Source organism: Setaria viridis, chromosome 1 (assembly GCF_005286985.2).
Source record: "Setaria viridis chromosome 1, Setaria_viridis_v4.0, whole genome shotgun sequence".
NCBI classification, from domain to species: domain Eukaryota; kingdom Viridiplantae; phylum Streptophyta; class Magnoliopsida; order Poales; family Poaceae; genus Setaria; species Setaria viridis.
In genome coordinates this window covers 30282397-30296338 of record NC_048263.2, presented here as the reverse complement: position 1 = coordinate 30296338, position 13942 = coordinate 30282397, and the positions used below count along the sequence as shown (strand labels likewise).

At 46.3% G+C, this 13942-nt stretch overlaps 1 protein-coding gene across 1 annotated transcript; it reads left to right on the top strand.

Moving 5' to 3' along the window:
* The first annotated feature begins 3941 nt into the window (after positions 1–3941).
* On the top strand, positions 3942–10532 carry LOC117861486 (eukaryotic translation initiation factor). Its single transcript, XM_034745056.2, has 9 exons — positions 3942–4259; positions 5850–5921; positions 6832–6936; positions 7036–7206; positions 7796–7893; positions 8028–8115; positions 8199–8549; positions 8744–8986; positions 9263–10532. Exons 1-9 carry the CDS (start codon positions 4104–4106, stop codon positions 10250–10252), a joined length of 2274 nt encoding a protein of 757 aa, XP_034600947.1. The 5' UTR covers positions 3942–4103; the 3' UTR covers positions 10253–10532.
* The last annotated feature ends 3410 nt before the right edge of the window (positions 10533–13942 follow it).

The following is a 13942-nucleotide window of genomic DNA, read 5'->3' as shown; positions in this document are numbered from 1 at the left end:
GGATGCCTTTCCATCCCCGACCTCTGACGGAGACCACATCAACCTCTTCTCGGGGAGATTTGACACGGGCCGCCGCTCGCCCCACGCCAGCCTCCATCCATATCGGCCTGCTCCGGCCACCGGGGGCTTAAATTCCTAGCCGACGAGGACACAGCAGGTGACCTGAAAAAGTTGAGGAGGAAGCTTGTGAGGTGGAGGATCTATGGGTACGGTTGATTTGTGACCTTGTGGGAGATAGCCGGAGGAGAGTGGAGTTGGCTGGCGGTGATGGAGTGAGAGGAGGAAGGAAGGAAGAAGGGAGGAGGGTGAGATGAGGGTAGTATGCTAACCACTAGCTAGTGGATCCAAACAACCCCATTAAAGTTTAGCCAGCTAAAAAAATAAGCTTCTAAACTTTAACCAGCTAAAAAAATAAGCTTCTAAACTTTAACCAGCTAAAATTTAGATGGGTGGATCCAAACAACGCCTTAAGTTAGTGACAGAAGTTAGTGACAGAAAACTCAGTTATAATCGTTTCTCCGTTTACTCCGACTATAGAATACACACCGTGTTCCGATATCGATGCAACCTCGACACCCACTACAAAATCAGCAGGGCGTCCATCCTCACGTACAAGGCAGCGTAAGGCTAGTTCCAATGGGGAGTTTCATGAGGTTTCATTCTCATTAATTAGTATGCCACATAGGATTTTGATTGATGACACGGCATGAAATTAAAAAAGAGAGAGAGGGAACCAGTTTCATCTGGATGAAACTAACTGTACACGAATACCAACTCTCGATGAGACATGAAATCAAATGCTATTTTGATCCTATGAAACCACACCATAAATTATACATTAGGGAGGGTAGTTGCAAGCACATTTCATTTCATTCTTGCTTATCGTGGCTGTCTTGGAAGCTCAATATAAAACTTTTCATTAGGATTAAATGACACGAATAGCACGAATTGCTCCATCTGCCTTCTGAACGTCAATAATGGATACCATATATCCATCATCCATGCCTTAAATGACACCACTGCCATCCACAGCAAAATAGACTTCAACGAGCTGACGCACCATTACCTATCGGTGGTGCACCAGCACGTGCTCCTCACGCAGCAGAGTACAATCCTGTGCTACCTGTGCTGCCCATTACGTAAAGTTTAATAGATTCGTCTCATGAATTATATCAAAACTTCTGCAATTAATTTTATAATTATCTCATATTTAATTCTTCTAATTAATATCCGAATATTTAATGTGAAAAAGAATAAACTTTAGCTGAGGATTTAAATACGTCCTAACTCCGTCAGATCATTAAGCAGGAGAGCGCCGATCAGACAAATCGATTCCTGCACATGTAATGCACGAGAGCTACATACCAACACGCATAACGACAGCTCACACACAACACATAGCAGATGCAATCACAGCAACAGAGGTGAAGCGACTGACACTGTCCATGAGTCCATCGGCGGTTTGCAGCCTGGAACGGGTGGCGCAACTTGGCATGTCGAGAGTCATTTTGGAGACAGACGCAACATCGACGGAGATGGATCGAAGCCCGAATGGTTCCCTTCTTAAGCAGATACGAGAGTTTGGGTCTTCTCATTTTGTGCACTGTACTGTATCTGCTCGAGAATGTGTAACAGGGTAGCACACAGTTTAGCAGCCTATGGGATTGCAGGCCGGCTCGCATGAGTACAGGGTATTTGGGGTATTTTGATACCAGGTGCTAAACTTTAGTTGTATCACATCGGATGTTCGGATACTAATTAGGAGGACTAAACATGACCTAATTATAAGACTAATTGCAGAACTCTGGGCTAATTCGCGAAACGAATCTATTAAAGCTAATTAATCCATCATTAGCAAATAGTTACTATAGCATCACATTGTCAAATCATGGACTAATTAGGCTTAATAGATTCGTCTCGCGAATTAGACTCCATCTGTGCAATTAGTTTTGTAATTAGCCTATGTTTAATACTCCTAATTAATATCCTAACATCCATGATGACAGGTGCTAAACTTTAGCAGGTGGGAGCCAAACAGACCCTATATGTACATGAGTCAGCCTCAGGAGGCCCCAGACTTTGTAATTTGCCTTGAGCCAGTTGTTAATAGAACTCGCTCGAGCGACCCGGGAGGTGACACCGTCCTCCCCAACCCCACCTCGCGGAAGCCCCTGCATGGTCGCCGCCGCCGCCGCCGGTAGCTGGTGGTGGCGGCGTCAAGCAATGTCGCTCACTCCTGTTTCCTCCTCCCCTCCCTCCTTTTCCCCTTTTTTTCCTTCTCCCGTTTCCTGTGTGTTGGCGGCGGCAAGATTCGGCACGGCAAGGTTCGATCAACGCCGGGGATGTGCGGATCTGCGTCCATGGTGGGTGGATTTGCTCGATCGGTGCCGGCACGCGCCGCTGTCCGGGGTGACGGCACACGGCCTGGGAAGCGGCGCGTGCTGGCGCTCGTGGGCGGCCTGGCCCTACGGCGGTGGCGACGCGGCTTCTGGCATGGGCTCCTTCATCTCACCATCGGGGTAGGTGGCCTGGGGTGTGAACATGGGCGCGCCGGCGACGGTTGTGGTGCGCGTGCTCGCCGCCCTCTCCGACCCGTCCACAGGCGGCGGGTGCGCTCCCATTCGTCCTCTCCTTGGACGTGAAGCTCCAGGCGTCGCTGCTCGTGTACCGGGGGGCATGGCTTGGGAAGCGTCGCTGCTCATGTACCAAGGGCCGCGGCGGGGAACCAGCGTCCTGTGGCGTGGCGCCCTGCAGCGGGGCTTGGCTGCCGGCGGCGCGCCACTACATTGCCGCAAGGTCCTACCTTTCGCACTCCCGGCGAGTGTCGGCGTGGGTCGTGCTATCCAGCCCACCGTCTTCGGCGCTTGGATGACCATCGTTCAGGGGGCGCTCGGCACCGAGCTTCAGGGACGTGGCCTTTTGGAGCGGCAAGCCTTCCCTAGACCGTCGTTGACCAGCGGCTGTGCACGCTCCTCCCACCTCTCTTCCCCTGGTCGCGCTCCTCATCCTCCTCTCACCTCCACTGCACACCCCATCACACCTAGATCGCGCTCTGGCAGGCCTGCCTGCTCCCCCTTCGGTCGCTTGGTCGCTCCATGGTCATTTTCGGTTGTCGTGATGGCAGCCCCTCTCTACCGTGCCTGCGGACGTTCCTCATCGTCGTCACCATGGGTTACTCGCTGCCATTCCATCGCATTGGCTATCTTCCAGGCCTCGGCGGTCTCTGTGCAGAGTTGGTTTTTTGGGCCTTTGGTGAAAGCCTAGCTAGGCACTCGTCGGGGCCGACAACGGTTGTGTCCTTTGACATAGTTAACCTCGCTGGGGGCATTGTTGCAGCCACCAAATCCAGTAGTTTGTGCTAGGTGAAGACTTGGTCTCCTTCCTCAAGGACAGATGGACGATGCCGGCATTGGCGTAACTCCCTCCCTGGAGGCATCATCTTGCACGACCTTCTCACTATACCTCCAATGGCTTCGTGTTGTTAGGCAGTCGGTGATGTGCGTGTGCTTTTGGTGTCTTTCTCTCCTGCAGGTATCGGTCGTCTTAGGTCATGTTTGGTGTGGTGGTGGTGCCGTAGTTTTCTTTTCTATTGTTGCATCTGTGTTTCCTGGTGGTGGTTCATGTAACTCTGCGGTTTGGATCTTTCCTAAGTTGTATCATTGTAATTCTTTTCTTCTTAATGAAATATTAAGAACAGTGATATGCATGTCTTTAAAAAAAATTGTTAATGGAAGTGATTTCTTCCGTGTCAAAAAAAGAACAACCAAATATGGTAACCCTTTCCGATCCCAACTCGTCAATTCGCCACCGGAAAGCCCAAAGTTCGGCCCGACAAGCCTTCGTCAATTCTGCTTTGGGCCTGCAAAGAGACTGAATCACCCTGCCAAAAAGGGCGCAAGCCCTAATAAAGTCTCCGCGATAAAACCCCGCACCCCCGACCACGCAGCCTCCTCTTTCCTCCTCCGCCTCTCCTCGCCGATAGAGAGAGAGATACAGGTGCCCAGCTCACCAAAAGCTTTGGTTCCATCCGCTCTCGTGCGCCCCACCTCGCGGATTCGCCCCAGGCTCGGTTGTCGATTTTCATTCGGAGCAGCGGAGCAAGCATGACGACGGACCAGCCGGTGATCAGCCTGCGCCCGGGCGGCGGTGGCATCGGCCTGCGCGCACCCCGCCTCTTCCCCACCGCATTCGCCGCCGCCACCGGAGCTGGAGACTTCCTCCGGCCGCACGGCGGCTCCTCGACCGGCTTTGCCGCCAAGGTAACCCGCACGATCTGGAGTTGGGGGCGGGACGAGGTGTGGTGTGCAGTGTGCTAGGGTTTTGGTTGGGGTTTGCGCTTGCGCCGGCTCCGTGGCCGAGATATGGGTCGGATTGGTGCTGGTGCCGATTTGGTAATCAAAGCTATGTAGAAATAATTTACCGTTGAGCTGATGTTAGAGGCGATGGCATGGAGCGTATGGCAAGAGACACATTGGTGTGGGGAGGTGGGACATGTTAGGCACTTGTCTTGGGTTATTATTCTGGCTAAGCATACTTTTTGGTGGGTTGTAATGCTCCGGTGGCATTGCAATGACTTTGATGGTTTGATTGTTCCTGAATTGATTGGAGCTTTTGACAGTGCAGAAGCTGTTTTAGCTTTCGTTATTTCTGTGTGCAGCTTTCTTTACGTACTTTTTGATTTAAAAATCATAGCATATTGTGTTGGTAGAGGCATTTCTTCCAGTTACAAGTTGAGCAGTTTAGCTATTGTAGCTGTCAAATTGGAAGCTGCTTCCTATGGACCAATCAAACCACAGCCATCATCATCAACTGCTAGCTCTCTAAAAACATCTGAACCTCCATGTCTGTTGCATTCTCTTGGACAACCAGACATAGCAAAAACCTATTTTAGTTTGGCTGCCTTAGATCTTCATATTTTACTACCAGCTCACATTGTCAACAGCTTGTGTGCTAGCTTTGCCTATGATACAGCAATGGGTGTTGGATCGTGGCATCATATCTTGTAGTTAAGCTTATTAAAGAGAACTGGCGCTCTCAAAAAAGAATTGTGACTAACTATTTGATATACATCTTGCATAGCTTTCAACCCTATGTACATCAAATGAGATTGCATTACATGTATTTAAGCTACAATAATTTCCACAAATTAAATAGGAAAACTAGTTACAAGCTTTGTACTCGCCAGAAGGTCAAGTGACTGAGATAAGCAGATAGCACCATTTACTGAATTGTGGAGTCCTGGTTCGTATGAGCTACCATGATCTCATATTTTCACTCGCACAGTGTACTGTCCAAAAGAGTCTATGCATTCATCTTTACACGGGTACGATTATTTCTTATAACTGGTAACTGTTAACTATCTTTATTTAGAAATGTTTGCCCCTGCTTATTCAACAAAATCTTGATTAAGACTGAAAGAGAGCAAAGACAAACACCAATTGCACTCAGAGCAATGTAATATTATCGGTTCTTGATTTTTGGTTACTAGTTGCTACATAGTTCATCATATGGTGATGTAATTGTTTCCATGGTATGTGGTCATCCCTAGGGAAGTTGTAAGACTAGGAGTTTGCACAAAGTTAGTTAAGCTCCACTTTTATTAGGAAACACTGAAAAAAATGATAAGTTAAACTGCACATCACCGTTACATGCCAATGCAGGCCGTTGGCCGTGGAAATGGTCCTCTACTCAAGTTTACTTGTTTGACTTTTGCTGGCAAGTTCCAAAGGCATGTTGTTGGGGTGTGTGTGTGTGTGTGTGTGTGTGTGTGTTCAGCTAATTCTGCATGCAACAAAAAAATTGCTGTATCCTTATCTTCTCTTTCTGACTTGCGTAATAATGCATTGCAGCTTGGAGATTCATGTTTTGAGCCTCTTGAGCGGGTTCGCTACACAAGAGATCAACTCCTTGAAATGCGTGAGGTACTTGTTCTGTTCATATAGCTGCTTATTACATTATGCGAAAGTAACTCCTGAGACGCTACTCTTGTGTAACCAGACATCCAACTCATAGCATATCATGTTGAAACCATTTACCTCTTCTGAGAACTATGATGCGGAAACAACACTATGTTGAAATCATTCTTTGTCATCAAACATCTCTTTATTTTCTCTGTTTTTATCCTTATCAAATCTAAAAGGCAACAAAATCTATCAGTAATTCAGGGTGGTAACCATTGAAAATTTGAAAGTGAGGCAATGGATTCTATTTATCTAAACTTCACTTCTAATATCCTATGATGCTTGCAACTGTTTTTCTGTTGATCATGTTATGAATGAAAGAGAGGTGTGCTTTTTTTTTAATACTGGAGGTTATGCTTTGTTCATCATCTTTTTATATATTGGGTTTCAGCTAGCCTACCCAAACTTTCTTGGGACTAAAATGCTTTGTTGTTGTTGCTGTGGTTGTTAATAGTAATAACTATTACTACGTCCTTTTATGCTCTTCCCTGTGGCTCTTAATGGGTTACATATCTAGAACGCCCAACTTGCTTGGGACTAAAGGTTATGTTGTCTACTTCTTGCATTTGTGGAAGAGTACCTTTCTGGGTGTCCAAAACGCAGTTTGGACTGCTAATTTCTGTTATTATGTATTTACAAACTAGTCAAATTATAATATTTAGGAATACATTCTAACTTCCGAGACAGTATTTCATATAAAAGGGGCACAAAATGTCACTCTTTTGTGAGTGTATGTGAGTATTTGTTAGGAAAACTGAAAACATGCCATCCTAACCTGTATAAAGAAGTGGTGTTGGCCAACGTATAGACTTTTGTAGAGGGTAGCACAGTATCCTTATCAGTCCATGTTTTGGTTAAAATGACTTTGCAGATTGTTGATATAGCTAAGGAAATCTTGAAACTTCAGCAAGATATTAATGTATTACTCCTTGGAGAGGAACGTGAGGATCAAAATTGGGCTCGCAATGACTCAAATGTGAGAACACTTCCATTACTTCCTCCATACTGCTATAACTTTCCTCAGTGTTGCAAAATGTTGTTACAGTACGATTGAGTGCTTTATCATGTCTAATAGGTACAAACTCAGTCACAAAACCGCTATACTGAGAAAGACACTCGCGACTGGCGTTCACGTTCTGAAACTTTGCCGGTTGTTGGTGAAGAGAAGTCTTGGGATAAAATCCGTGAAGCTAAAGAATCTCGTGTTTCAAGTGGAAAGCAAGAGCAGTTTGCCGCTAAAGCTCAGGTATTTTTAAACAGATGACTAACATATGTGCTAAGATCGTTTTTTCCAATGGATTTTGTAATCATTTATTTAGGTTGATCTCTGTTGTTCTGTTTGTGTATGACTATATTGCTTTTCTTGTAACTATTATGCTAAACTGCTTCACTTAAGTCTGTAGATATTTGTTTATACAATTTCTGCAGATTTTTTTACATGTGTAAAAATTGCCTTTATGCATTCAAATTATCACATGCCTGACTGCAAGAGGTGATTGATTTTTTAGCAATCCAGCAATTTTGCATAACATAAGCATATACAATGTAAATGCTGGTGCAATGGTTGTATGGACTTTACTGAATTCAAATCTTACTAGCCACATGCTAAATGTTCTAATGTTGAGATGATAAGATCAAATTCACATAAAATTTGAAACACGTGAACTTATTTGTTATATCATACAATAAAGGTTGCCTAATAACATTTAAGCACTTAATCAACAACCACAGATTTTTGGATGGCGCACAAGGCTACTGCAAAACTAGTGTATGACCATCTATCATTTACATATGGAACCTAAATGAATTTTCTAACATTGTTTATTTTACATCAGACTCGTCCCACCCCTGCTCTTGTTAAGGCTGAAGTCCCATGGTCAGTCCGGAGAGGAAATCTCTCTGAAAAAGAGAGAGTTCTGAAAACCGTGAAAGGGTATATTTGATTTCAGAGTTTTTCTCTCTCTTTCTGCTCTCTGTTACCTCTGTCAACAACCTTTTTATCTATACTATTGTATTCGGAAAGTCAAACTTGTTTTGTTTCTTAAAAAAATATTTGGTCATTGCCAGAATACTGAACAAGTTGACGCCAGAGAAGTTTGACCTTTTGAAGGGCCAATTGATAGAAGCAGGAATTACTACAGCTGATATTTTGAAGGTTTGTTTATTCCTAGTTCTTTATTCTGTTGTCTTTGACGTTATCGTTCCTTGCGATTAACCTCCTTTCTCCTGTCTATTCAGGATGTTATTACTCTTATATTTGAGAAGGCTGTATTTGAGCCCACATTCTGTCAGATGTATGCTCAGCTGTGCTCTGAACTCAATGAAAGCCTCCCATCCTTCCCTCCTGAGGAGCCTGGTGATAGGGAGATTACATTCAAACGTGTACTGTTGAACAATTGTCAAGAAGCATTTGAAGGTGCTGGCAATCTACGGGACGAGGTAGAGAAATTGACCGGTCCAGACCAAGAGATGGAGAGACGTGATAAAGAAAGGCTTGTGAAGCTTCGAACACTTGGAAATATTCGCCTTATTGGTGAGCTACTGAAGCAAAAAATGGTGACAGAGAAGATAGTACATCACATTGTTCAGGTACATAAATATGTATTTTTGTTGTACCTTCAGCTTGGTAGTTTCAGCAAACAGGAAAAATGGGTAATCTGATGTGATCAATTTTTTCCCCACAATCCATCAGTGGGAATAGACCTCTAGACTGGAATGCTTTTCTCCACATGCATTATGTTCTTGCCCTATGAAATATTTACTAACTCATTTGCTGTAAATAGGAGCTGCTGGGTTCTGATAGCAACTCATGCCCTGCTGAGGAAAATGTTGAGGCCATCTGCCAGTTCTTCAATACAATTGGTAAACAGTTGGATGAGAACCCAAAGTCTCGTAGATTTAATGATGTCTACTTCAATCGCCTGAAGGAGCTGACAAGTAATACTCAGTTGGCAGTACGTTTGAGGTTCATGGTGCGTGATGTCCTTGATCTCCGTTCAAACAACTGGGTGCCTCGACGTGAGGAGGTATGTGTCTCTCAGTTCCATCTTGAAACGCATTTGCATTAGTGTTCTGCGTGTCAGAGTCTGCTATACAGCCAGTGGATCTTGTGAAATCAAGGGAAATAAAACATACATTGCAAATTGAAGATATATGTTTCACATGCTGATAGTTGACCAGACACTAGTCTCTTCAGTGCAATATGCCTTTCTTCATGGACTGGCCTGGCTATTCTTATGCACAAACTGGTTTTAAAATCTCTAGCTTTCACTAACTTTGATATGTTGTTATTTCTTTCTCAGATTAAGGCCAAGAAAATCAGTGAGATTCATACAGAGGCAGAAATGAAACTTGGATTGCGACCCGGGTCGACCGCAAACATAAGGAACGGACGCACTGGTACTGGAGGATCGCTCTCACCTGGAGCTTTTCCAATGAATGGACCTGGAACTGGTGGCATGATGCCTGGCATGCCTGGAACAAGAAAGATGCCCGGAATGCCTGGGTTAGATAATGATAACTGGGAAGTTCCACGTTCTAAATCCAGAGCTGACCCACTGCGCAGCCATACCCAGCTGGTGAATAAGCCATCGGTTGTCAATTCTAGACTACTTCCTCAAGGCAGCGGAGCACTAGTAAGTGGCAAGACAAGTGCGCTATTGGGCAGTGGGGGTCCAATATCCCGTCCTTCAAGTTTTTCTCCTGGACTTGCTGTTGCACCAGCTCCAGCTGCTGCTCCTGTAGTTGAGAAGCCAGCTGCTGCTCCCAAGCCAAACTTACCAAGTCTTCAAAAGAAGGCTGTCTCTCTTCTTGAGGAGTATTTCCATGTCTGTATTCTAGATGAAGCACAACAGTGCATTGAGGAGCTCAAGAGTCCTGATTACTACCCAGAAGTTGTTAAAGAAGCCATCAATCTTGCTCTTGACAAAGGTGCCAATTCCATCGATCCTCTTGTGAAGCTACTGGAACACCTTCACAGCAAGAATATTTTCAAGACGGTAGACTTGGAAACTGGATGCTTGCTTTACGGTTCCCTTCTGGACGATCTTGCTATCGACCTTCCAAAAGCTCCAGCACATTTTGGTGAAGTTGTTGGACGTCTGATCTTGTCATGCTGTTTGGGCATCGGAGTTCTTGAGGATACCCTAAAGAAAATGGAGGATACCTTCTTCCGCTCAGCAGTTTTCAAAGCTGCAACGAACGTCATTGGAGCACATTCTTCGGGTCAGGCTATCTTGAGCTCCCACATTGCTGAAATTGAAGCTTGCAGCAATCTTTTATCCTTGAAATAAATAGCTTAGAATTTATCGCAGCTATCGGTCTCCAGTTTTGCCCTTGAGTTGAGAAATTATAAAGCTGCTGTAGTGAGAAGCAACCATTTGTGAGCTGTATATTTGTTTGAGAAGCCATGGGTGCTTATTGTTTGGACAGTGAGGAAATGAAAGAAGGAAAGCCACAAATTTTGCTCTAATGTAGCGTTAGGTTGATTTTCTGTACTACTGCCTGAGATAAACAAGGTTTTAACGTGACCCTATTTGTCGTATTAATGTCATTGATTTTCTTTTTGGCTCACGTATAATGTAACATGTATTGTGTTTTGGCACGTATTCTTTGGGGTACAACCGTGTCTCACAGTACGTAGCCCGCGTGATGACACTTTTGTTGGTTTGGTGAAGTAGATTCTCGTGACTACAGGAGTGTGGCAGCAACTAAATTCTCGACGGGAAAACGGTAAGGTAGGCGTTCTGTTTGTTCGTGTGCGTGCGTAGTGTTTACATGGATGTGGGAGCCGTGATTAGTTTCCCGATCCACGCTCCCCTCCCTCCCTCCCCCCACTCTCTTTGTTTGTTCTTGTTGTTGTTTTTAAATGAAAATCATTCAGGTGGGCCTCTGGCCACACGTTGCGCGCTAAAAACACCTCGTTCGGCACCGCGTTAAGCCGCTGCGGCTTCTTTTTCCGGCTGCGGCTTATCAGCGGAAGCCGTTCGGATGGCTTCCGCTGCTAGTCACGAGCGGAATCCGTTCGTATGTAGGTAACGCCGCACCGACGTCCCGCGCCAGTGCCTCCCTCATCTCGCCCCCTCCGTCACTTGCTCCCACCGAGCCTCGCTCAGATCCGCCGCCGCGGCTCCCTCCGCTCCCCGCTCCGTCCACGCCCGGTCTGCGCCGCCGGCGGGCCCTCGGCGCCCGCGCTCCGTCGCGGTCGCCCGCCGCTCCCTCGCTGCCGCGCGCTCCCTCACTGCCTCGCGCTCGCTCCGCCGCTCCCTCGCTACCTCGCGCCCCCTCCGTCCCTCCGTCCGGATCCGCCGCCGGCCGTCCCTCCGGATCCGCCGCCGCGGCTCCGAGCCGGCGCACGCGCTGCCGCCGCCGGTGGGCCGTCCGGATCCGCCGCCGCCCGTCCCTCCGGATCCGCCGCCGCGGCTCCGAGCCGGCGCACGCGCTGCCGCCGCCGGTGGGCCGTCCGGAGCCGCCGCCGCCCGTCCCTCCGGATCCGCCGCCGCGGCTCCGAGCCGGCCCAAGCGCTGCCGCCGCCGGTGGGCCGTCGGGTGGACGGACCCTCTCCCGCGCCGTCGCCCCCTGCATCACCTCCGCTCACAGGTACCGCATCCCCTGAGCCCCTAGTGAATGAATGAAATCTGTTACACATTTCACTACATACATGATCTGGTCAAGTACATACCTTATTGCGTATTGTTGCCCATTGTGATAAAAGGAAGGCCTCAACTAGGATTGAGGTTATTTCATGGGTTGTTCCTTACATCTAGCGTATCTGCAAGTGAAATATCAGTTTATAGCTTGAATGGTTTGATTTAATTTATCCCCTGGTTTGTGAGGCATATACTTTGTGTGACATACTAGATTACTTCATAGTTTGCTGACATAAGTATATATGCAGTATGAATTGACAATGTCTTCAACACTTAGTTCAAGTAGACATTACTTACTTGTTAGCTCCAGGAATGTCAGGTAAACAAAAAAGGTCCTCATAAGTTACACTTCCTGATTTTTACAAGTATGTGAGAGGCAGACTGAAGCTGTAGGTCATTATGGCGATTGGAGTGCACATTTTTTTTGTGACAATTGTATGAAATCAAAGGGGCAGCCATCTAAATGATGGATGAAATGTGGATAAATTTGATAGATAACCTGAATTACCTTCAACCAAGAAGTGTCAATATGTGTTTATTTCAGTTCAGGGCTAAAGTCCGTTGTTCTGATGCCTTTCTCCATGAAGTGTTAGGTTCTGTCCTTTATCCAGAATTACTGATTCTAGTTTTCACTAGATTTACCTCTGCTAGATTTCTCTTTGTCTCCTGAATTTATTGCTATGCCATATCTTTATGCATCCTAGATGTGCAAGGCACATTTAATCAGTACAAATACGTCTTCCACATGCATTTTTCATAGCTGCACATTCAAATGCTAATTGTAGACCCAGCATTTGGTCCAATCCCATTGCTTGTTTTCACTCAGTCTACACAGCTGGTTCGTTTTAGACTTTTGGTGTCTCCATTTTTTTTCTTCAACTGCAGGTCGGTAGCCACCTTATTGTGATGATTTTGTGCCTTATTTTTTTAATTTTCTAGATCTGCTTCATCAAAGAATCTTTGCTTACCTTTTGATTTAATCAAATCATCATTGTTGAACCTTGAAGACGGCTACACTTACCCTATAACAAATACAGCCTAGACTTATAACTGCTTGTGTTCTGAAATAAATTATCATGACTTGAGCATATTCCAATATTCCATACTATAAGATTGCTAATCTGTAACAATTATTTCAAGTATTGTTGTGGCAGTAGAGCATATTCTGTCCTACATGTTTAGCTTGTACTTAGACCCATATATGTGTAATCTGCCCTTCTGATTTTTTTTTAACCTTTCAGGCTTGAGGAGGAAGGGTGCAAGGACCACAAATCTGAGGCACATTCAAAGGTGCCCACACTGGCATCGTCATCGACTGGGTCCTGCTCTCCTCCCCCCGTGTGCCCGTACAATTTTCGTCACAAACGCCACAAAGCACCTGCTAAGGCAAGTAACAAATTCTTCATTTTCCATTGCTTAGTTGTGTACGTAGGTCGTAGTTGTCCATAGATCGGTGCCATATAATTGCAGCTACTGTGTGGTCAGATGAGTATCCGTGCCAGCTGGGATGAGCCCACGACAAAAATTTTGCTGGAGATGTGCATTGAACAAAAGAACCAGCTAAACTGGAGCGACAGATGCCTCACTAAGTTGGGATGGAGGAATGTCCACTCCAGGTTCAGGGCAGCAACTGGATTGCAACTGGGAGTGAAGCAGCTGCAGAACAAGCTCAACAACTTGAGGAGGCAATTCTTCGGCTGGCGGGCATTGGAAACCTCGACTGGTTTAGGGCGCGACACACAAACTGGTGGGGTGTCGGCTGATGCCACGTATTGGGAGCAGGACCAACAGGTAGGGACTTTCCGTCGTCCCTAACTTACTGATCGTCATACTTGTAATTTATTACATTTCCAATGCTGATATTTTACTTTTATGGGACTTTGCAGGACACCCAGGCGAGGTCACAGCCGCATTCTGTGAAGCCTCCACCTTTGCTGGACCTGCTGTTCGAGTTGTTTGGCCACGAACCACAAGACAGGGGCACATTGCTTTCGGCCGGAGGGATTCGGGAGGGCACACCTAGCATGGGGGGCACACCTAGCATGGGGACTGAGGGCAATTTCGTGGACTTGGAGGACGAGCAGGCCCCTGCTACTAGTGCTCGTTTCAGTGCTCGTGCCAAGTCAAAAAGGCCGGTCCGAGAATACTCAGTGGACAGTCCCACCAAAAAAAGAAGTGACACCTTGGAGCAGTACATTAGGGACCTATCTGATAGTGTGGCCAAGCGGAGCCTGCTACGTGCGCCGAGTGCCCATGAACAAACAAATCGTTGTCTTCAGATCCTAAAAGAAGATGGTATAGAGCAGGGGTCGGAGCTTCACAACCAGGTCATGT

Excerpts from the sequence above, each read along its gene's own strand:
- LOC117861486 (XM_034745056.2), top strand. The coding sequence starts at position 4,104 with ATGACGACGGACCAGCCGGTGATCAGCCTGCGCCCGGGCGGCGGTGGC. Across the intron at positions 7,207-7,795 it reads AGTTTGCCGCTAAAGCTCAG|ACTCGTCCCACCCCTGCTCT; the intron begins GTATTTTTAAAC and ends ATTTTACATCAG. Across the intron at positions 7,894-8,027 it reads GTTCTGAAAACCGTGAAAGG|AATACTGAACAAGTTGACGC; the intron begins GTATATTTGATT and ends GGTCATTGCCAG.